General features: G+C 40.3%; 2 protein-coding genes across 5 annotated transcripts in view; both read left to right on the forward strand.

The window, feature by feature from the left end:
- NR2C1 (nuclear receptor subfamily 2 group C member 1) overlaps nt 1-7,292 on the forward strand; it is a 60,372-nt gene extending 53,080 nt beyond the window's left edge. For 3 of the 4 annotated variants that reach the window (XM_034062827.1, XM_034062828.1, XM_005143119.4), the window contains 2 exons: nt 1,079-1,184; nt 1,681-7,292. In XM_034062827.1, the coding sequence (XP_033918718.1) occupies nt 1,079-1,184; nt 1,681-1,855 (281 nt within the window). In that variant the 3' untranslated portion in view covers nt 1,856-7,292. The remainder of the gene's footprint in view (nt 1-1,078; nt 1,185-1,680) is intronic. The other variant, XR_004549615.1, reaches the window with a different exon arrangement.
- A 3,279-nt stretch (nt 7,293-10,571) lies between these two features.
- On the forward strand, nt 10,572-22,271 carry NDUFA12 (NADH:ubiquinone oxidoreductase subunit A12). The gene is made up of 4 exons (XM_005143118.3): nt 10,572-10,754; nt 13,984-14,066; nt 15,016-15,103; nt 21,910-22,271. The coding sequence occupies exons 1-4, from the start codon at nt 10,666-10,668 to the stop codon at nt 22,088-22,090; spliced, it is 441 nt and encodes a 146-aa protein (XP_005143175.1). The 5' UTR covers nt 10,572-10,665; the 3' UTR covers nt 22,091-22,271.
- The last annotated feature ends 470 nt before the right edge of the window (nt 22,272-22,741 follow it).

Here is a 22,741-nt window from a genome sequence, read left to right on the forward strand (position 1 = left end):
TTTTATAAGCCTCTTTTTTCTTGTGAATTTTTCTCAGCAGCTCCTTATCCATCCAAGGAGGTCTCCTGGTCCTCCTGCTGCACTTCCTTCTAGTTGGGATGCAACATTCCTGAGTTTGTAGCAGGTGATCCTTGAATGTTAACCAAGAGTCTTGGGCCCCCTTACCCTCTAGGGCTATATCCCATGGAACCTTGCTAAGCAGGTTCCTGAAGAGCCCAAAGTCTGCTCTCTTGAAGTCCAGGGCAGTGAGCTTACTGCACACTCTTCTCACTGTCTTGAGGACCTCGAATTCAACCATCTCATGATCACTGCATCCAAGACTTCCCTGGAGAGTCACATTTCCAACGAGCCCTTCCCTGTTGATGAGCATGAGGTCAAGCAGGGCACCTCTCCTCGTCGGCTCCTTTATTGCTTGCAGAAGGAAGTTGTCTTCCACACAATCGAGAAACCTCCTGGATTGCTTGTGCCGGTCTGTACCGTCGCCCCAACAGATGTCAGGGTGGTTGAAGTCCCCCATGAGAACAAGGGCCTGTGAGTGTGAGGCTTTTCCTATTTGTCTGTAGAGTTCTTCATCCACGGGTTCCTCTTGATCAGGCGGTCTGTAACATATCCCCACAGTAATGTGTCCCATCACCGATTTCCCCTTAACCCTGACCCACAAACTTTCTGTTAACTGATCACCTGTCCCCAGACAGAGTTCCATACTCTCCAGCCTAATTGCTATTTGTGTATACAATAGTCCAGTAAATGTAAGTATATTAAGCGATGCTACACAGAGAACAGAGCTATATGGATGAAATTCATGTAACACTGCAAGCACTTCCTTTATTTGAACTCTTGTCATGGTTTAAACCATGGCAACTCTTCAAAATGTCTGGTTGTATTTGTAAAGAACTAAAAATATAAACATAGAAGAAAAGAAGTATAGTGAGTTAAAGCAATGTCCTTCACTAAAAGTGTGAAGTTGCTACAGCTACCAAATATTGATTTTGGTATGCTTACAGTTAGATAATCTATATGGATTTTAGTCTGTCTTATCTAGAACAGGTATATCAATATAGAGTGGGTTTTTTTCCAGATCATCCAGGTCTAGAAAATGTGGTACAGATCGAGAAATTTCAAGAAAGAGCTTACATGGAGTTCCAAGACTATGTAACAAAAGCATATCCGGATGATACTTACAGGTCTGTAAACTTACTTGATTGATTCTTTTTTCAGAGCCCTGGTGATTATTTCTTGTAATAAATATGTACATTTTCTTTTTGTTTCCATAAAGGTAAGAAATAATCTTTAGAGCACTTGAAATATTATGCAAGTACTCATATATGAGTATTATTTATCCATTCATTATTCATTTTCAAAATGAAATATTGGAAATAAGTATTTTTAATGTTTGAATTGCACCTACTTGGAGTATTTCCTCATTTAGTCTAAGTCCAAACATGATACTGTCCCTGTAATTGACATGCATAATCATGTTTTCTGTACTGTTTAAAGACATGCCTGAACATAAATTTAATACTCTTCTGATTTAAATATTTAAGCCTTTCATGAACTAGATACAGTGTATTTTGGCCAGTATTATCACTTGTTATTTTTTCCCCTTACTGATAACATGATCATGAATAACACCAAAATCTGTGACCACAACTAACACTTTTTACCCAACTTACTTTCTAGACTGTCTAGACTTCTTCTCAGATTGCCTGCTCTGAGGCTGATGAGTGCTGCCATCACTGAAGAGCTGTTCTTTGCAGGACTAATTGGCAACGTTCAGATTGACAGCATCATCCCATATATTCTGCGAATGGAGACAACGGACTACAACTCTCAGATAGTCAGTCATACCATATAAAAGTACCAGTCAAGTATTCCGTACCATGGCAGTCATGGTGATGTAAATGCATACCCTGTCTCCAAGAGATGGCAATAAGCCTTCCCATGCACCTTTTCAAAGAAGGCTAATATTCCTCCTTTCCAGTACACTTGGGAAACATGATGGCGTGTATTAAGGTATATAGGATCACTTCCTATGTTTCAACTGATCTTCAAGGACTTGTAAATTTACTTGGTATCTGAAGAAGGTCAAGAATTGTCCATCCTATTTTTATAGATAGATGAACTTGGAATATTTGTTTATGAAGTCCAGGCTTGTGAAGAAACTGAAGAACTAAGGTATCTTAACTTAGTTTGATAGTTTAGAGAAATAAATTAACTTTCCTCTCTGAGTTGTGTTTTCATTGTTTTGCTACTAGTTCTTTCTTACTGGTCAAATGGAAAATACATGAGCAAACATCCTGAAGAGGTCAGGGTTTCCGTGGCAACAAGACTGTTATAACCAAACTTAAGTTTTCCATTTGTTTTAAAGAGAGATTTGTTTCTTGTTGAAAGAAATGCTGGGCAGTAGAGAACTCTGGAAATGCTGGAAAGTACAGAAAGTTCACATTTTAAATTACGTTGATGAGAGGTTGCTGCAGTTGATCAATACTGACTTTTGTGGGTGCAGTGGAATACTGTGTTGTAATACTACCTCTTGGTAGACATCAGCTGTTTTATACTATGGAAAACTAACAGAAAAGTATATACTGCAGGTATTCAAAGGCAGCATCATCGTGCTTTTTCTAGTCTTAGAAGTTAAAGCTTTTTCATGCTACCAGTTCCTCTGTCGTACTTGGTGCACAACAGTCTAGTTGCCTCTTGTGTTCATGTCTTAATTTTTTTAAATATTGTTAGCCTTCGGCTATGCAGTTTTCTTTTCCAACCAATCTTGTATGCTTATTGTTTAAATTTGAGTTTGTCAAATTCAGTGCCCCTCCCTTGTGAGCATGGTCTCAGCTGCTTTTCCTCTCCTTATTAGAAAGGGGTCTAGATCTTCATATATGTTGCCTGAATCATACATACTTCATAGCTCCATCTAAGGATTTTTTTTTCTATCCTGAGGCATGTGCCTCACTGACAAATAACACTGACATACAGTTGCATCTTACTTCACTTTTCAGTGGGCCTTTATACATCCCTAGCACATTTAATAGTTGTTGCTTAAAATAAAAATTATCGTAGTAGAAGTAGTGGTCTACCTCTGATGCTAGAATTCAGGATTATATAAATCTTGGATAAAGGTTGAGTTCTATTTATCACAAATCTTCTCTTTCTCCAGCAACACTGGGTGAGGAAGAGCCTCAGCAACACACATATGCTGGCACCAGGAATTGTTCAGCCAAAAGATCATCTTAAACAGGGGCCTTTGCCCACTCTGCACCAGCAGGTCCAAGGCCACCCTAACACCAGGAGACTACTAGATGAGGCTTCGGTAGTTTTTCTCAGCACCTGAGGAACTCAGCCAGCCAAAAAGAATTGGAGAACTGCCTCTGACACTGACTTTCTGTGTTCTTTTCAATTCCACTACCTGAGCTGTTTGGATCTTCTTCCACCCAAGTTATGTAATTTGAGGCTTTACTACAGGATTGGTCACAGCTAGCACCACAGGCAAAGCACTCACTGCAGAGGACCCCTGATGGGATGGCACCATCCTCCCTGCTCTGCCCTGGCATTTACTGACTTGCTGGAGTACTGACCTGCCTTCAGTGTCAGAGCTGGCTGTGTCTGCTGAGCTCTTCCCACATTCTACCTTTCAAAGGATGCAAGATTCAAGCTCTTCATCAGGGTCCCCTTGGAGAGCAATGTGAGGACTATTGGGTCTTGGGAGGTATGCATCTCATCAGCAGGGTTTTTGGTTATATGAAAGAGTTGCTGCCGATATGCCATGCTTGTTCTCATCCCAAGCGTTAGAGGCCCAGCTTGCCATCAGTAGGACCAAGTTGCATATGGGAGGTGTATAACTCTTCATCTCTCCTTGGAAGTTCTGACCCTATTTGCTAGCGCTTTGCTGTCCTTGACCCACTTCTGGCACTAATAGTCATGGGAGATTTACAGTCCTCTGTGTTAAACCTTTTAAGGAAGCTGACGGCACATTATTCCTGAATATTTTGGAAGTGGTTTCCCAGGCATTCTAAAAATCTTAGAAGAGTTTTACTCCAGTATTCTCCACACTCATGTAACCCAGATAATAGTAAGACGGAAGTAAAATCTTGTTTCCCTTTTAAATGCAATACATTATGCAAATCTCTCTCCCATCCTTACAGAAATCTTTTACTCCATTGCTTGAGCTTCAGTTGTTATACAGAGTTCTTGGTTTACAGCTGGTCAAAAGATTTGGTTCACACAGCCTCTTGCATATGGGACCGTCCAGTTTCAGAGACAAACTGAGAAAACACAAGTCTTTCTACAGACGTTAGTCTTCAGTGACTGAATCCTTCGGCTCATTCCTCTTTATCATAGAACAGTCCAGGTTGGAAGGGACCTGAAAAGATCATCCAGTGCAACCTTTCATGGAAAAGGGAGCCTAGATGAGGTTATCTAGTACTCTGTCCAGTCACATCTTGGAAGCTTCCACTGGTGGGGACTCCACTGCATCCCTGGGGAGGTTGTTGCCATTACTGTTTGTTCTCAGCATAAGCAAATTCTTTCTTACATCCAGATCTCCCAAGATTTTCCAAAGATTATAGACAGTTGCCTTGCACCAATGTCAGACATGTAATACCTTAGGGTGGATTTCTTCTGGGCCCAGGGATTTGTGTGTGTTGAGCCCTTGCAAGAGACTGCAGACCAGTCCTTCCTCCACTGCTGGTGGGTCATAGCTATTTGATCCTGTGCTCTGTGGTCCAGCTCTGCTGGTAAAGACAGGCAAAGAAGATGCTGAGAACCTCTGCCTTGTCAGCATGACCACTGAGTATTTTCCCTGCCCTGTTAGGCAACAGGTCTGCATCTTCCCTGTGCTTCTGCTTACTGCTCATACATATCTGAAGAACCCTTTTTTCTTGTTCTCGACATCTTTGGCCAATTTCAGTTCTAGCTGAGCCCTGGCCTTCCTGACCACATCTCTGCATACCCTAGCAAGGTTCTTTTAATCCCTGATGAGTATTTAGCTGCTTTCCATAGGTGGTATGCTGGGTTTTTGCCTTTTTTTTTCTTTCCTTTTTTTGTCAGAGTGCTGTTTTGGATGAGATGACCTCAGAACCTTATTTTCTCTGGATTTCTGTTCTTGCTTCCTCTTTGTGCCCTAGTCTGTTTGCATATAAGTTAGCCTACTTCAATAACGTGTGCCCTGCCATTCCTACTAATTGCTGGGTTGTGACTACTTTCCTAGGATGTGTTAAAAGCAGAAGAACCTTGGTCATGTTTCCCATCAGGTTGTTTAAATTCAGGTGTTTGTTGGGCAAAAAAACACATTTTATGATTCCGGATACCTCTGACATTTGGACCTCCACAAAGCAACTGTGCACAGACAGCACATTGCAAAGAGCTCTGGCTACTGGTAAGTTAACCTTTTATCCAAAACGTTTTCTTGCATTTCTTCATAATAATACTAAATTTTCATCCTACGTTCAGTATTGACTTAAAGGTAGGGTGCAGCTGCTCTATGCTGCCTGACAAGTAATCTTTCTCATCTTCATGACGAGCTAGAAGCTGGATCCCATACTGCAGGTTGTTGCTTCAGTGTTACTCACTTTGCTTATGAAGATTTTTCATTAATCATTTATAAATCATTAATCATTCTTAAGCTATAAATTCATGCTTTTGATAAGGAATGAGACGTAACTGGGTTTTCTCAGGAATGGGAGCTTTAAAACAGGTAAATTAATACAGGGATAAACATGTTTCTTCCTTATTTCTGGATGTTAAGCACTGCAGTCATCTAAGAATAATGCAACAGCTTATGGGAAGGCGAAACACAAGTTCTGGTTTTGTTGGTTTACTTTTTTAAGATAACTGCTGCTCAGTTAAATGGAGCATATTGTTATCTTCATCTCAGACCTTCAGTGTTTCCAACACCTATTTTTTGTGCTGACTTGATCTCACATTACTTGATCTCACATTACCCCCTGTATGATTTATTGTCAATTCTAGCCTTGTGAATTAATGTTCTTTGCTCCTAGATGAAAGGCTGGCTAATATTGCTGGTTTCCTTCCTGTGCCTGAGTAACATTGTTAATCAGCTAACAAAAAATGTGAATATTAAAGTTCACTTCATCATGGATATTAAAATATCTCATTATTTTTGTGACCTTTTCATGTTTGATTTATTTTTCAACTTTTTGATCTTCAGCAGTCTGACAGTTTTCAAAACCATCAGGATTTAACCAGGCTGTCACGTTCACTAGCCAAAAAATTAAAAGTCGCTCTGACAACAGAAGGACAAGTTTAGTTTCAGCAACTTTAAATTTGTCAATGTTCAAAGCAAGAAAAATCATTTACATATAAATCACATGAAAGACATGACAATTTTATACTTTTCAGAAGAATCCTGTCTTGTAAAGATGGGAGTGATGCTACACACATAATAAGCTTACTAGTTCAAACATTCTTTATGGAAGTGTATGTTGTACATAAACCCATGGGTTTAGGTTGCTTGTTTCATACTGGTTAAGTTCCTGGTGCAAATAACTTATATTTTAAACTTCTCAGAGGTACACTTATTGCAGTACTTTCTGCAGTTAAAACCTTACCTGTCCATACAGTTACTGTCTTTGTGTGTTCTCCAGTGTGGGTGAAAGTCAATCTGTTCCTTTTGAAACCAGTCTGGTTTGTTCAGTGGTGGCAGTTTGCAAGTACGGCCACTTCAGTGTAAGCACTACAACATCACTGTAATTGTCTTGCTGTTGTATTAAAACAAAATCACTGTGGATGTCTTGAAAGCTGCCTAAATTTGTAAATTCTATTTTGGCTGTATTTTTTAAAATAAACTGCAAGTTTCTATTCTAGAAAACAGTGGCAATAACCTATTACTTAATGTTTTATATGGATTGAATGACACACCTAAACCAGTGTATATATGATTACAAAGAGTTTGTGGATCTTTTACACTTTTATTACACAGTGTAGTATTGTCGCTTGTATTCAGTCTCTGGGATTTGTGACAGCTGCAGTATCTTACTGTTTGCTCCTCTTTGCTGCTATTAACCTTTTGTTTCCATGCTTACTACTTTCTGCCCTATGAATTTGAAAACCTAGTAATTGTAAAGTTTAATTTACCATTTTTTTCTTTTGAAAACACTCCATAGAAATATGTATTGTAATGAACCCTGATCAAATATCTTCATGTTATATCATGCAATAATGTATATTTGAGTATGATTATTTGATTCATTATGGAGCAGTTTTTAGGTTGGAAGTTAGGGTATGATGGAACACAGGTTTTTCCTTTTGAAAGAAATACAGCTTTAATTATCTCATTTTTAACTGTTACTGGATAAATAATGAATTTATTAATGTTTAAAACTGTGAAATTATCATGAGTTTTGGTCTATTCCATAACTGATTGAAAAATGTAATTTTTTTGGTCTTCTATTACAAATGAATGTGGTGTTTGCATGAATGTGCAGATGATCCAGAACAGCATCCCAAAGGAGAAATGAGCTACCATTCTTTCCATGTTTAAATCTGAAATGTTTTTATCATTAAGTAAATTAATAACCCATTGACACACTGTGGAGAAAATGTAAGGTGCACTGGTAAAAGATGAACTTTGGACAATGTAATGAGTTATCTAATGCTGACGGATGGAAATAAGCATGAAAAGTCTCTTCCCCATAAAAGCTTACTTCAGGCTTTCTTCTGGAGTAAGTTCAGTAAGTTCCTGGAGTAAGAAAGTAAGGCAAGCTTTCTCCTGCCTTGTTCTAAAAGCTCACCTTTCTCAGTTCTTAGAATCATAGAATGGTTTGGGTTGGAAAGGACCTTCAAATCATCCCTTTCCAAGCCCCCTGCCATGGGCAGGTACACCTTACACTAGACCATGTTGCCCAAGGACCTGTCCAACCTGGCCTTGAACACTTCCAGGGAGGGGGCATCCACAGCTTCTCTTTTGCATGTCACCCTTTGAGTCATTGAGGAAATGGATTTGAAAAGTGCATTCTTGCTTGTTGCACTCTGAACCTGTATTAGAAAAGAAGCAACTAACTTGTGTTCAGACTTGAGAGGGTTTTTCAGGCCTTGAAGAGTCTTAAATTTTCAAGCCCAGGAATTAAAGATTTCTTACAGGTGCATGAGTTATAAAACTCAAGTTAGTTGAGTGATGAGACAGCATTTCAGTGCTGTCTCTCAAAGATGTCCCAATAAATTCTCAGGAAGATGCTATACTTGCATATGTACTCCCCTGTATTCGACTACGACATCTGCACCAACTTCAGGGAGAATTTTGAGCCCAGTAGGATGATTCTTTGCTCACCCTTAGTGACCAAACACATTAACAAAAGCAGTTTAAGTAGATGTGATGGGACTTGAGCAGTTATGAACTGATTATATTCTCATTTGACCCAATTAATTGAGAAAAATAGTACAAAGAAATATCAAACTATAATTTGAAGATGCTGTAAAATATTCCTGCTACTAAGAATGAATTTAAACAAAACCACCTGTAGGATCAGTGTCACATTAAGAAGTTCCCTTATTCCAGCTTTGTGTCATAATGCCCCATTCTCCACAGTAGTCTCAGCCTAAGAACCATGGTGCTATGAGGATCAGTGAAGTGATCCAGATCATTTTCACTCTTGGAAAGAAGAAAAATAACTAATATTATTTGATGGCCAGCAGAGAAAAGCTCATGGAATTTTACTCTCAGTCAGTGAAAATTACCTCAGTTACAGAAACAAGAACAGGCTTAGAAATAGGTTCCAGAGTTGAACCTATCCAACGCTTCAAAAGCTGGCTGACTTAATTTACTTAATTCTGTCATATTTTACACTCCATTGTCAATATATCAAAATAATGGTTTCTATATATGAAGTTACAGACAACAGAACAAGTGAATTCTGACTGCAAATGTTCCTGGCTTTCTGCTTGCTAATGTACAATTACCTGAGTGTATTTTAATATATTTAGTAAATTTTCTAAGAGTTTTAATTGAGAAAATGTAACCTGCCACAAGTGTACTGAAGCCTGAGACTTGCCACGGAACAGATGCTTTGGTCACCGCAAAAACACACCAGATCAGCAGGGCTTGTGTTTTGTGTCTGAACACAAAATCACTTGTGTTTAAATTAAAAACTGTTGAATGGGAAACTTAGACACCGGACTTTACATTAACATGGGTGTTATATTTCCACACTGTGACCTTGGCTGGCACACCTTTTTCACAGTCTCATTTTCCTTTCAGTTTTAACACCACCTACTTAATATTTCACTTCAGCTCCTGCTTTGTGCTGTCCCAAATCCCCAGTTCCAGTAGTGTCAGTGCCCAGCCACTTGGCCTCTCCAGACAGCTGGGCTCCAATAAGCAGCACTGAAGCTGTGTTTACCAAGTGTTCTTCCAAGTCCTGCCTGCTCTGACAAAGTAACGTGGATCTATTTTCAGCCCCTGTTAAGGTCAGTGAAGTTGTTTCTGCACCCTGCTAAATAAGCCTTGCAGTAACAGCAGTAAACTACTCCCAATGTCCCCAGCAAGGCAATCAAAAATATTTCTTCCTGCTGGTGCAGAACCAGAAGGCAGTGGGACAGGATGTAGATGGAAAGATTAATAAGAGATACATGTTCCTGAATAGCCTCCCAGAGTTAGGAAAAGCCAGGGACCATCACCCACAGTTTGCATGGGGGGGGGATGTCACCTCCCCTACCTCCTATTTTTTGATCTAGGCAATCCTGGAATCCTTACTGCCATTTTCAGTACTTGTGATCTGTGTGGGGAAAAAAAGGATAATGGGCATTTTCATTACAAACAAAACAGAAATAAAAGATGAAAAGTAGTCCCTACCATGCATTTGTCTCTTGTTGATTTTCACATGAGCAGCCGCCAATGCGCTTTTCTATGGATTTAGACTATGCAGATTGGAAGTACAAATCTCAGCATCTTAATCAAAAAATACTCTTCGGCAACCTTAGCAAAGGCCCGAAGAAGGATCTTGCTGCTGGTTGCTTCTGGGTTATCACAAAAACACATGATAGATGTACTGGGAAAAGTGTGGTCTACCTGCCCTGCAGAACTGTCATCCCTTTGCCTGGGGTGGCAGTACCTGGGATACCAGGGTGCTCTTCAAACAGGGCGGTGCGATCCAACTACAGCTGAAGGTTTTTGCAAGGGCCAGCAGCCAAGGACGTATATATTTGTGAGTATGGGTTTTGAGGGAGTTCTGAACCTACAGCCCAGTGAAGAGGTGGAGAGGGAAAATAACTGCAGCCTACAACTGCTTGCAGGGCAGCCAACAAGGACGGTGGTGCCATCTTCCTCATTGGAGTAGGTCACAGCAGCAGCGGACGGCTGAAGAGCTGCTCGAGGGGCTGAGACAGGATCAGGAGTAGCGCACTCGGCAGCAGGGCAGGACAGCACCGGGTGTTATATCCCTCCTTGCCCGGTCTCAGGGCAGACCAGGGACATGGCTGTCCTGCTCCAAACCGGACGCAGGCCCAGACAGCTCATAGGCTCCGTCCAACTGCCGCCGCCTCACCTGGGAGCGTCGGCAGCCACCAAACAAATGAGGGACGGCGAGACACCGCCTCCACTTTGCGGTCCCCGCTCCGGCGCTGGGAGGACGAGGCGGTTCTGTCCCGGCAGGAGGCGGGGCAGCCCCAGGCCGGGACGGCGGCGGCGCCTGGAGCGGGCGGCACCGCTCCAAGATGGCGGAGTACGTGCAGCTGGTGAAGAGGGCGATGAAGCACCTCGGCGGCCACGGGGGCGTCCGCGGTGCTATATGGCAGCTGCTGAGGTAACGGGGCGGCCAGCGTCCGGCGCGCCCGGCACAGGCGGCGGCGGGCTCCCACGTAGCCGCACCGCGGGGTCACCTTGACGGGTGGATGGGCGGGCGGCGAGCGCCCTACCCCTCACGAAGTGGGGTTGGCGGGGGTGAGGGGTTGGCACAGGGCTGCTCTCCGCCGCTGCTCCCCGCAGCGCTGGGGCAGCCGGCGGGCTTTGCTCACTCCGGGCGGTGCGCGGTGCTGGGCAGGCCGCAGGGGCAGGCCGCAGGGGCAGGCCGCGGCGCACCTTGCGGCCCGAGCGTCGGTGTGCTGGGGCGCTGCGGCGTGGTTCGCAGCCCTCAGCCCCCGTCGGCCGCGGATACTGTGGTGAAAGCGTTCTTAAGCCAGGCCCCGGCCGTTGTCCTCTCATCTTTAGGCAGCTTGGCGGGTTCCTCGATGCTGAGGTGTCAGTACTGCCCTGGCAGGTTTCGTCTCTCAGCCTCCAGCAGTCCAACCTCAGCTTTTCTCAGCCGTGTCCGCCGTGCTGACACTCAGCTCTGCTGCAGCCACCTTCTGTGTTTCTATGCATGTGCTGCTGCTGAAATCCTGCTGTGTAAAACAAGGAATTAACTCACCTGCTTCACGAGCTGTAATTCGTTATTACTTCAGACTGTACATCTGCCTCTTTGGCAACAGGTTGTCACTGCTGACCTGTGCTCGGTGCCTTCTAGCTCCAGTGGAATCTTGCAGAGTTAGTTGTAGGCTTTATTTCCAGCCGTGTCTGTGTACTTTGCCCCCCAAGCACAGAACTTCACACTCACCCACATGAAACTTTATCTTTTTTTTATTCCCTGCTCACATCTCTACCTTGTGAATAGTATTTTGAATTGTGTTTTGAATTGTGATAGCTGTGCCTGAAGCTCCTCCCGAACAGGAGGAGCTACACATTTACTAAGTCTGAATGGTACATGGTCTGAATTTGGCAGTGTCAGTAATCTATTATCTTTGTAGCTGGCCTTGGAAAAGTAATCAAACATTTCTTCAGGGTCCAGTGAATGTAGTAGGCCTGACCACGTAGCCAAAAAGCGTGGTTTTAATCACTAGTGGGAAGTCAAGAAAGACTATGGGATAGGGAGGATATGCAAAAGTGAGGTTCTCTGCTATATGTCAAGGTCTGTGTTACACTAGAATAAACAAGGCAAGATTTCTGAGCCTTCGTGATGCATTTTATTCCAGTCATCATAATAGCCCTCTTTCTTTGCAATTAAAATTGATCCGTTTTGAACAGTTAAACATAATAGTTTACACAGTTGCTGGTCAGGCCTCATCAGTATTTTCATGCAGTGGCTTTAATACTAGTTTTGTTCACCAGAGACAGCTCAGTCCACCTGATACAGCCTAGGGTCAGCTTTGAGGGTTTTTTCCCCTCAGTGTCACTTCATTGACAGCTTGTTATTGCCTTGTGATATCCAGATGTTCTCTTTGCATTATGCACATAGTGCTGCAGGTCTTCCGAGTCTCCAAGCATCACCTTCATACCAGTGCTGTGACTGTTGCCATGCTGGTGATACCAGTTCAGCCCTGAAAACAGTAGGGAACCTCCTATACAACAATGTAACCTTCCTCTGGTAGTATCATAATCTGTCAGACCCCTGTGCTTTCTGGGGATGGGGTTTCTGGTTTGGTTTTGTTTTGGCCAGGAACCTTGTAAAGTACTGACATCAACATTGTTTATGGAACATCACTAGACACCTTGAATCAATTCTATTTCATTCAGCTGAGCATGTTGTCTTCTTCCTGTCAATGTATTAGTCCCTTTACAATTATTACACATTTTAAATTATTTTTTCATTTGTTTGTGGTACAGTGTTGCGTGCTTTTCTGAGGTCAGCCTGTCTTTTGGGACATGTGAACTTTGTATTCCTGCTACCTGTGATGACAGGCAGCTTCTGGGTTTTCTGTCTCCATGGTAGAAAGCAGTTCAGGTAGACCTTCCTCTTGCACAGTGTTTTTCAAGCTGTTAAGCAGTATCAGTTAAGACAGTACATAATTTCCCTGGCTACTGTTTTACTATTATGACTGTTTTCTCTCATTCTTCCTAAGCTGTTGTTTCCATTTTGTTTCCCTTGTCAGGCAGCAGCTATTACACTGGCAGTTCTCAAGAAGAAATGGAGCTGAGAAAATAAAAGTGTAGAAGAGTTTCAGTATTAGGTTTCACTAGAGTGCCTCTTCCTAAGCACATCTTAAGGAATGTCTTGTCAGGGAGCTTATGTGAATCAGAGGTCACAGGTTGTGTGAACACCTTTCTACCATGAAGGAAGAGAGAATAAACAAGACTGGAGGCAGTGCTCTCTTTTTTTCTGCTCAGAAGACTGAAGTTAGAAGAGAGGAGTGCTAGGTGGAAAATCACACCTGATCCTCATAACTGTACCAGCCACAAATATAGTCACTGCCCCTGTTTCATCTTTCAGGCCATTGAATCTTTCATCACAGCTCAAGGAATAGACTTTGTGCTTACAGGAAGAGTGATCAAGGTGTATCTTGCAACAGCTGATGTGATTTAGAAGTAATTACTTGGAGAAATGATCTACCGAAGTTAGGAGACTTTCTCTACAAGGGTTTTATTCTGAATTTCTTTGCTTTTCTCTAAATGCTTACATCTTCCATAGTTATACAAAAGCTAGAAAGTAACAGTTGTAATTTAGTGTTTAGTGTGCATTTTCTTGGCAAGCAGCTACAATGGCTTAAAATACTACTGTTCTTCTCTCTCCTGGCTGTTAGTGCCCACATGGACATGTGAGATCTCTCAATGTGCTTTAGCGCTGACCGCTTTTCCATGGCAATTCGAGCTGAAATGCTTTGTAACAAGTAGTTGAGAAGGATGGTAACATCTTCAACCAAGTGTATTAATATGTGTCTCTGGGAATCCCTTCAACAGCATTTAAGGTTTTGTGGGAGTTACATTGTGCTGTATTGCAGAGTTGCTTTGTCTTCCACTATGAAGAGATTTTAAATAAAAAATAACCCCCAAAGGCCTTTTTGTATAACTTTTATTATCCTGTTGGTGGAGTGCACAGTAAAGGCATGCTGGCATTAATTGCAGAGTTGGTGTTTATGTTTTGCCATCCATAAGCTTGCATAGTTTTTTGAATACATGTTTAAGAGTTTTCATTACAGATTTCTACCAACCCCTAAGAAACCTCTATCACAACTTACTTCTAACATGATGTCAATTGAAAGTGTTGTTTTGGGAATTCACAGGGTCAATGATTTGAAGACTGGTACACTGGTAGGAACAGACAAATACGGAAACAGATACTATGAAGACAGAAGAAACTTCTTTGGTATGCGTACTAGTGTGAACACCTCCTGACTGACTGTCCAACTTTGTATAGCTTGTGTAGTTTCTGTTAGTGAAATAAAACATGCTGTCTGCCTGACTTCCTCGCACTTGACTTGTGTGGGTCTTAAAGAGGGGGCCAGAAATGCTTTGACATCTGTCTCTCTGTTGCTTCTCTCAGTTCCTTTGCCAACATAGTCAATCTGAAATATAGGACAAATGTAAGTCAGTCAGATGCTTTCCATATAGGAATGCCTATATGATAATGTAATCGAGGGCTGAATTTAGTCCCTGACCTACAAACTGGTAGCTTAAAAGGTGGGGGAAGAGAGAGAAACGCCTTTAAAACTGCCTTGTGGCTATACTTACTTTTGTGAGCATTTCACGGAAAAGAGACACAGATTAAACTTCCTGTTAATTTAAGTAATGGGATTTTAAATAACATTTGTAGAGTACTTAAAAAGGTAGCACCTGAAACAACAAAGGTGGAAGGTGATGTGTAAGCAGTTGACATGCTCAGTAGGTCAAACTCTGCCTGCTGTAGGTTAACTTGTAAGGTACCTGGGGAAAACAGCTGCTGGTAAACATTGCTTGGTAGTTTTATACAGCTGAAACTTACTTTAATCTTCAGCTACTAATGGCAATGTCCTTTTGGAAAAGACTCCTCCCAAAAAACTGTTTCTCTGCCTGAAAATTTTCTAAGTTCCTATTTCCCAGTGCTTACAAAATAGCTAATACTTGTTTCCTCATGGGGGCATTAAATACAGCCATATCAAAATACAGTAACAGTGGAAATGTGGAAGACTTAGAAAAATAAAAGCTGTAGAGACTCAGAAATAAGTGCGCATAATGGTAGATACTTTTTGTGAACGTACTTTTCCTTGTTCTCTTCTTTATATGAGAACAGTTTGGTTTTTTTGAGCTGATAAAATATTCCTGTTTGTTTATTTAAGGTCGCCACAGATGGGTCATCTATACTGATGAAATGAATGGCAAAAATACATTTTGGGAAGTTGATGGAAGCATGGTGCCCCCTGAATGGTAAGCCATTTAGATTAATAATGTGGCCAGACTCCACAATTGCCTGTATATTTTATTGTATTACAAAGCAGAAGGTTAAAAAAAACCTAATTATAAAGTTTTCTTGGGTGCAGCTATCTTATGTGTGGCCAGAAGATTTGAGACTGGTTACTTTTAATTTTAATCTGCATTCATAATGTTATATTGCCCACTGTCTTAACTGTCACACTCACTACTTCTTGGAATGAGAAGATTTTGCCATCCAGATTGAGCAGGTGAAGCCAGGCTTCCAGTTTTCCTTATTGTGATTCCGTCTTAACGATTTGGCAAAGCCTACAATAGCGTTGAGCAGCCTGAAGGAGAAAAAAATTCTTTAAATTATCCATTCTAGACAAGAACCCAAAGAAGGTAAGGCAGTGATGGAACAACATTTCTTATTCCGCAGCCATTAACAGCATAATTGTTTCAGTGGATATACCTTGATATTCTAAAAGATGGGACAAGAACAGCAAGGGACCAGAGTACTCAGCTCAGTGTGTTGACTACTACTTGACTATATTTTTTCTTCAGGTTTTTTTTTCTGTTCATGCCTTTCAGTAATAAGTACAACCTCGAGTTCCAGAAGGTCTCTGGCCACACAGCTGTTAGTACTATTTTTGTCTTCTTATATAAATCAGGAAAAACACATCCCAAAAAAAGTAACAGTATATGCTAGCAAAGCCAATCGCTTAGGTAGCATGAATGCCGCTTCAGCCACAAAGCAGTGAAAGATGGTATGAAGTTAGAGGTGATTGGGTAGACTGAGCATGGGTGAACACTGGCTTTTATTATTCCTGTCATAGATGTTCTGTGCAAGGCTGAGATTAATTATCTAAACTCTTAAATTGTGGCTGTCATTAGAACATTTGAGAAACGTGTGGGTAGACTGTCTAGGTAGTCAGTTTTGCTTCAAATTCTCCCAGCATTAAAGTTAGATTTAATGCAGTGAATGCTTTTTTCTGTCTTCTCCAGTAAAAGCTTAATGGCATTATTTTTTAGAAGTGGCATCAGAATCTCCAAAACCAGCATGTTCATGCCAGTGCTGAGCTGTTCCTTGATACCTGCATAATAATTGTTGTTTTTATCCTTGCAGTATTAGATTGTGCCAATTTTCAAGATGTTCCTTATTTTGAATCACACTTTTTTATTTTTTTCTCTTTTCTTTGCTTGTGCTTATGTATTGTTTATTGTTTGCTTAAGAACCTCAGTAAAGGATTCCTTTCTGAGTATCAAAGTGATGTTTCTAGGATCAAGTAGCTTGTTTAGATGACATAAATTAGTGAGGTAGAAAAACCTGTTTTACTGTCAATGTGGGAAAAACTGCCCTAGAAGAAACAGTAAAAATTTAGTTATTTTCAAGACTGGTCAGTACAGTGAGACACAAAAGGGTAAACAGTCCTGTCTCCTGAGGTATTTTCTCAGGAAACTTAGTTGTGCAGTACTTTTCTGGTTTTGGGGTACTTTTTTATCGCTGATAAGTTTGTACGTCCCGTGACAACCCTAGATATTTATTCTTACATAGGAGTCCTCGCTTTGTGACACTTCTAAATCACTGGCCTTTAATTTTATACTGTTTAGATACATCTTTAAAAATAGAAATATTTTGAGTGGGAATAAATGGTAGTTTTTAAGACTCTATTTATTTTTCATCTGATGGTACACCATCTTAAATTTTTGAAGTGGCATAAACTTCTGAACTGAGACTGCGTATTGTTAATGTATTATACAAGTTTCTGTCCAAGTCAACATTGGGATTGTACAGCTACAGAGGGAATTGAATGGGTTTACTGGACCCAGAAATGTCTTAGAAATAAATCAGGTTGTGTGAAATTACTTCTATTAAAAAAGAGATGAATTTGGTCTCTAGTATAATAGTACTTGTCCTGTCAGTTGTAGAAAATGTTTATTTCTTAAAGCACTAGCCCTGCCTTCAACAGATTAAAAACTTGTCATCCTTGGGTCAGCTGGGACGCATATAAAGTACTGTTGTAACAGCTGGGTTGTGATCTGAATACTTCTTCTAGGTGCTGATTTTTCACTCTGGGTTTTAGTTAATTCAGCTAAGCAGAGCATTTTGTGGGTACATTGTTGTACCCATTGTGGGTGGAAGTTGGTTTTACTATTGTTTATGCTGGTGTTACTTTCAGAAACTGTTTTGGAACTGTCATGCCTAAAGATGGCACTTTTAAAGAAACTGATCAGGGCTAACCTAGAGATTTCTGATTTTTCTTCTTTAAATAGTAATGCTAACTAGTTTGTAATTCTTTTGCAGTGTTCTTATAAAAATCGTACTGTATATAAGATCACACTACAGATTATCTTATTGATTACACTGTTTTCTTGGGAGGAATAGAAAACACTAGCAGATATGCAGGAAAAGTACTCCCTTTCTCCTGTGCATCTTCTGTGCATCCTGAAGAATAGTTTTGTGGACAGTTGTGTGCTCTCAGGCTTACCGAATATGAATGATTGTTGAAATACAGTCAGGTGAACATGTGTGATGAATTGGGAAAAAGCATTTTGGAGTATTGAAAAGTTCTGAAAACAACTGTCTGGGAAAATAAAATGAGAATTCATTTAGCTACCCTTTACCTTTTGTCAGATACTGGAGAAAAGAAAAAAGCAAGAAAAAACATCTCATGTAATAAGATACTGTAGTAGCATTTTTAGGAAGCACTGAGTATTTTCAGCATTCTGAAATAATTGATGTGATGTCTTCTGACAACAGATGTGCTGAAATCACAGTCTGAAGGAAATCAGAAGAGTTGTTTTGACGTATGTCTACTATACAGGGAATTGAGACTTGCTTTTTTAAAAAATATTGCCACACAAGAATATGTAGGCTTGTGGTTTGTTCTGATTTAGTTGTTATTTAACTCCTTGTGACTTTGTGTCTTCTTTCCAAAGATTCTTGGAAGTTCAGCTTGAGTCTGCTTGGGGGGGTGTGAAACTTGGAAACCAATTTTCCACTTTTGGTGGGGTTATGCTGTGAAGTAAGGCTTCCTTTGGAGAGTCCAAAGTCCATGCAAGTAAAGCCCTGATATCTTAGATTCTAGCTGTGCTTCTCTTGCATCATATTCAGAGTATTTTCATGGCTCTTCACCCACTGTCCATTTACCATTTATCTAGTTTAATGTAAGTTGATTTGTGTTTTGGCCAGATACTTTGAAGAACAGATTGACAACTGGTTTATGTAAATGAGTTAAAAATAATTTGCTCTTTCAATATGTTATGCCCAGTGTAAGAAGAACTGTAATTTGAGAAGAGTTTTCTCCTTTTGCAGGGACACTTCATTTTGCCAGCACTGTCTTATGTATAATGTCTGTCCTCTACTTTGATGTTTAATTCCTTATGGCGCAAATCTGACATATTTGGAAGGAGCCTGAGGGATGCTAACTTCATACATGGAATAGTTAACATTCAACTTCGGTTTAATAACCTACATCCTCTTTAGTTAATCTGATAGCTGAAGGAGGAAGGAATGTAGCATCTCAGACTTACAAGTGCCAATATACTAAGAAATGTAAGGAAATGTGCTAATCTCCTGTAAAGCTGCTGCTTTTAAAGTCTGCCTCCAAGGAAAACAAACAAAAAGATTGAGCAGAAAAGGAGGGGGGTAAAATTTCTGACCTTTTAGTAGCTTCACGATAAATTTGTGGGGTTTATTACTAGATTAAATGCTGCTGTATGGTTTCAAGTAAATGGGATGCTGTCTCATTAGTATGCAATGGTATCTTACGGCAGCATGCATGAGAAATCAAAGTGAACCTCCCACGTGCAAACAAGTAAAACCATGTTTCTTGTCCCTTTTTCCATCTCTTCCCATTTTTCTCTGCCCTTTGACCATAACATACATCTTCACTTTTCTTGCATCTTACTGCAGCATGGTTAACTTGTTGAAAAAAGTGGATGCCAACCAGTTGGCAAACATCCTGAACTTACGTAGATGGTGTCTGAACCTTGCAGATGCACATATGGTAATAGCTACAGAGTTTGTGTAGCATCAGTTCTTGTTTGACAGCTTGTACATCATATAATTGGCTCCATTCCCTTGTAGCTTCAGTTTGAAACTTTCTTGCTTTTAAATATTTGTTTGTTTAAGACTTGGGGGAAAATTCTCATGGAATCTTGAGAGCATTTGATAATACTGTCATCTATCTACCCAAGGAAGAGGCCAGCTACTTTGTTAGCCTCAGTATGCTTGCTAGTGACTGCTCTGTGGTTCAGGAAGCTGCTTCAGTCTCATCAGAGCTTCTGCTATCCTTCTGATTTTCTTTGCTCTGTGTAAGTTGTCTGCTTTTTTGTAGGTTTTAAGTCATTAATTGCTTTTGAATCTTTTTTCCATGCATGAATTTATAGGGAGAATTTATATGGAAATCTAGCCATCTGCAAGATGTCAAATCTCTTTATTCATGCTATTCAATCTAGTGCATGAAAAGCTTTTCTTGAGCATCTGAGAACAGAGTCTATGAGACATCAGAGCTTCAAAGGACTCTTTGAGGAAGGTTGTCAAGGGGAAAGTCTTCCCAAAATAAAGTTTTCAGATTTTACATATTTTTATTTAAGGGGAGAGTGAGAGCTTTTGTTTGAGACCATAGATTCTGTGCAAACCAAAATGCTTTTATAAATAACATGCTGGGCTTCTGAGGGGAATTGAGACCAGGCTGAAGCCCTGAAACTCTTGTTTCTGCCAACTTTGATGCTTCTCACAGGAGACATGATATCTCAGGTGGTGTGAAGCACACTAGTACACAATTCTTATAGGTGTGAACTGGGAGAGGGAGTTCACCTAAGGTCAGAGCTTTGTATAATGTGGCCAGGGCATTTCAGGGGCTGGTAATATGTGGCGTATCAAAGACGGACTCCAGTTCTGGTGAAATCTGAAGATCTTTATTGCACGTCTTGCATCCCTTTCCCTAAGTGCTAAGCAGTAACTTTCCACTCTCTTACATCCTTGTCATCCTGATTCAGCAAAACCTACTAAGGGTACAAAATATTTACATCTGTCTATTTGGTCTGTCTTTGAGTTACACCTCCTGCTGTATCTTGCAAACCACCTGCTTTGTTTTGCTAACCGATCTTGACACTTCATTGTTCTCTTTACTGTTCCCAAGGCTTAAGCCCAACCAGGGTGATAACCTGGATCCATTTTGTTAACTATTTCTTTCCTGTCACCCACAGTAGTACCAGGTTTAAAATCGAGGAAGGTCTGATCCTGTATCCTGAGACCACATTGTGATTTGTAGTGCTATGGGGGTGCCTTCTTCCAGACAGAAATCATTAACCCAAATCTTTTATAATAGAAGTAGTGGAAATGTGTACTCCAAACAATACCAGACTTAGGAAGGAGAGTGGGCAGAGAAAGGGAGGAATCCACTTCCCATTCATGTTGCCACTTAATGTATGTATACCTTCCAAACTCCTAAGTGGATTTTTTTTTCCCATGGGAGGCCCTTCTTTACCTCTAAACAAGTTGGATTTTCTTTCTTTTAAAGGATTTTATATTTCCATCTGGTTTTGTATTCAATCCAGTTTCCTGACAGTCCTCAGTCTTATAACTTGTGGCTTTTGTTTTGGGTTTTTGTTTGGTTTTTTTACTTCTGGAAAATGAACATGTGGCTGACAGTTTTTAAAGTGAGATTAAGTACTAAAGTTATATCCAAAGTTGTGATTTTTAGCTTTTCTGAAATAAATGCCTAGTAGCTATTTGACTGGAAAGATAATCAACCTTCTGTAGAGCTCTTCAGATATAGAATATACTTGTCAGTCTGTTTCTCACTACTTTTATTGAGGTTTTGTTTTGCTGTATCAATGAAGTGTGCCAGATTCGTTGCTAAAGGCTGAAGATGCAACTTTTAGGCTTTCTAATAATAACTGAAATAGAAGACTTCTTATTTTTAGGTCGAGTCTTTGACAAAAGCTGATTAGCAGAAGCCTCTTTAATTCTACCTCAGTAAAAAATACGTAAGCTTGCAAAAAAGTCATAACCTCACTTCTGTCAACTGTGCATGCAGAATGAAGAACTGGCAGATAATTACTCAGGTTTGAAAGTCGCTTTCGGCACTGTAATAGAAATGGGATGAAACCAATTCAGTTGATCCCTACTATAGTGTTTCAGTAAATTGTTATGGAAAGTACTTTGCTTGATCATTAATGTTGTTTGCACAAGGGAGGACTGGCATTTAGTTGTTAGGTAGAGGATAATCACTATAATCACTTGGTAATTACTCCATTCCTGATTGGTATTAATAATTTCATTGTGCACTCAGAAAACATTTAGGTGATTGATTTTTGTAGGTGAACCTGCACCATTAATTCATATCCCAAGTGGTAGCTTCATGAATGCTTTGGAGTTGGTACTGAAGTTGTGCAGCATAGTCTTCTGTCCCAAACCAAAACAAAAACCTAAAACTCAACAAAAAAACCCCAGACAGCGAAACAAGACCTTGTGGTTTTGTCATTTTGACCTGACTGGCTGGTTGAGGCCATACAAACAGGTAACAATTAAATAGTCTGATCAAATAGTGAGCATACAGAGGAACAGGCAATTCAAACTTGGGTGTGCTTTCAGTTGCTTAGAAGCAGAACTCTTACTTATCAGTTATGTTTGTGTAATTACTTTAAATCAGCATCCCATACACTCATTCAAAGTCCTAGTGGATTAAAATTATACTACCACTAACCCCCCAAATAAATCTTTAGTGTCTTCAGAGGAGAACCCTGGGGGGGAAGGCTTGTTACAGGTCATGTAATGTTCCTTAATGACAGTGTGTCTTTTTCCTCTTAAGGCATCGCTGGCTTCACTCAATGACAGATGACCCTCCAACTACTCACCCACCAGTTGCTCGGAAATTTATCTGGGAGAACCATAAATTCAATCTAAGTGGCACTCCTGGACAGTATGTACCTTACTCCACTACTCGGAAGAAGATACAAGAATGGGTCCCACCTACAATGGCTAGCAAATAACAGCAAAAAACATGACTTGCCTCAGCTTTGGCTTTCAGCATAAATTGTATTTTCACTGGTTTTATTCAGAATAAAAGCCTTCTACAACAGCTTTAATTTAGCATATTGAATAGAGGGGGAAACAAGTGGGAAAACGTTTGGAAGAGCTAGAGGACCAAATACATGACAAGTCTTAATCTCATCGAGATATCAGGCTTTTGTCGTATTGTCAGTGGCTCTTGTCTTCACATAAGCAGCTCCCAAACTCTTTTTAGCATGAGAACCATTCCTGTGAGTCACTCCTCACATTTGTACCATTCAACAGAATACAAATATAAACTTGAAATACAGGATTCTCATATTTAACATTTATCCTATTATAGTTTCTGCATGGCAAATGATGTACTATTCATATACTATTTTAGGAAGTAATCTCTTTAAATACTTATAAGACAAGAATAATAAGGCCAATCAAGGATTATAGTTTTAATTCATAAAATCTTTGTACATGAGTACAAAGTACATGTACGGAATGCATTGCTGCATTACAATATGATATCAGTCATAATAGAAAAACTTGTAAGGCTATAGCAATCAAGTGACATCTCACCCCTTAAAGAAACTTGGCCATATGCAGAAGGGCCCCTGTCACGAATACCTTTTTTTTGTTGC

The sequence above is a fragment of the Melopsittacus undulatus genome, chromosome 5 (assembly GCF_012275295.1).
Source record: "Melopsittacus undulatus isolate bMelUnd1 chromosome 5, bMelUnd1.mat.Z, whole genome shotgun sequence".
Classification (NCBI taxonomy): domain Eukaryota; kingdom Metazoa; phylum Chordata; class Aves; order Psittaciformes; family Psittaculidae; genus Melopsittacus; species Melopsittacus undulatus.

What these genes read in the sequence shown, in the direction of transcription:
- NDUFA12 (XM_005143118.3), top strand. Translation starts at nt 10,666, where the DNA reads ATGGCGGAGTACGTGCAGCTGGTGAAGAGGGCGATGAAGCACCTCGGC. An exon ending in GCTATATGGCAGCTGCTGAG is followed by an intron (nt 10,755 to 13,983) that starts GTAACGGGGCGG and finishes GGGAATTCACAG; the next exon opens with GGTCAATGATTTGAAGACTG. An exon ending in AGCATGGTGCCCCCTGAATG is followed by an intron (nt 15,104 to 21,909) that starts GTAAGCCATTTA and finishes TTTCCTCTTAAG; the next exon opens with GCATCGCTGGCTTCACTCAA.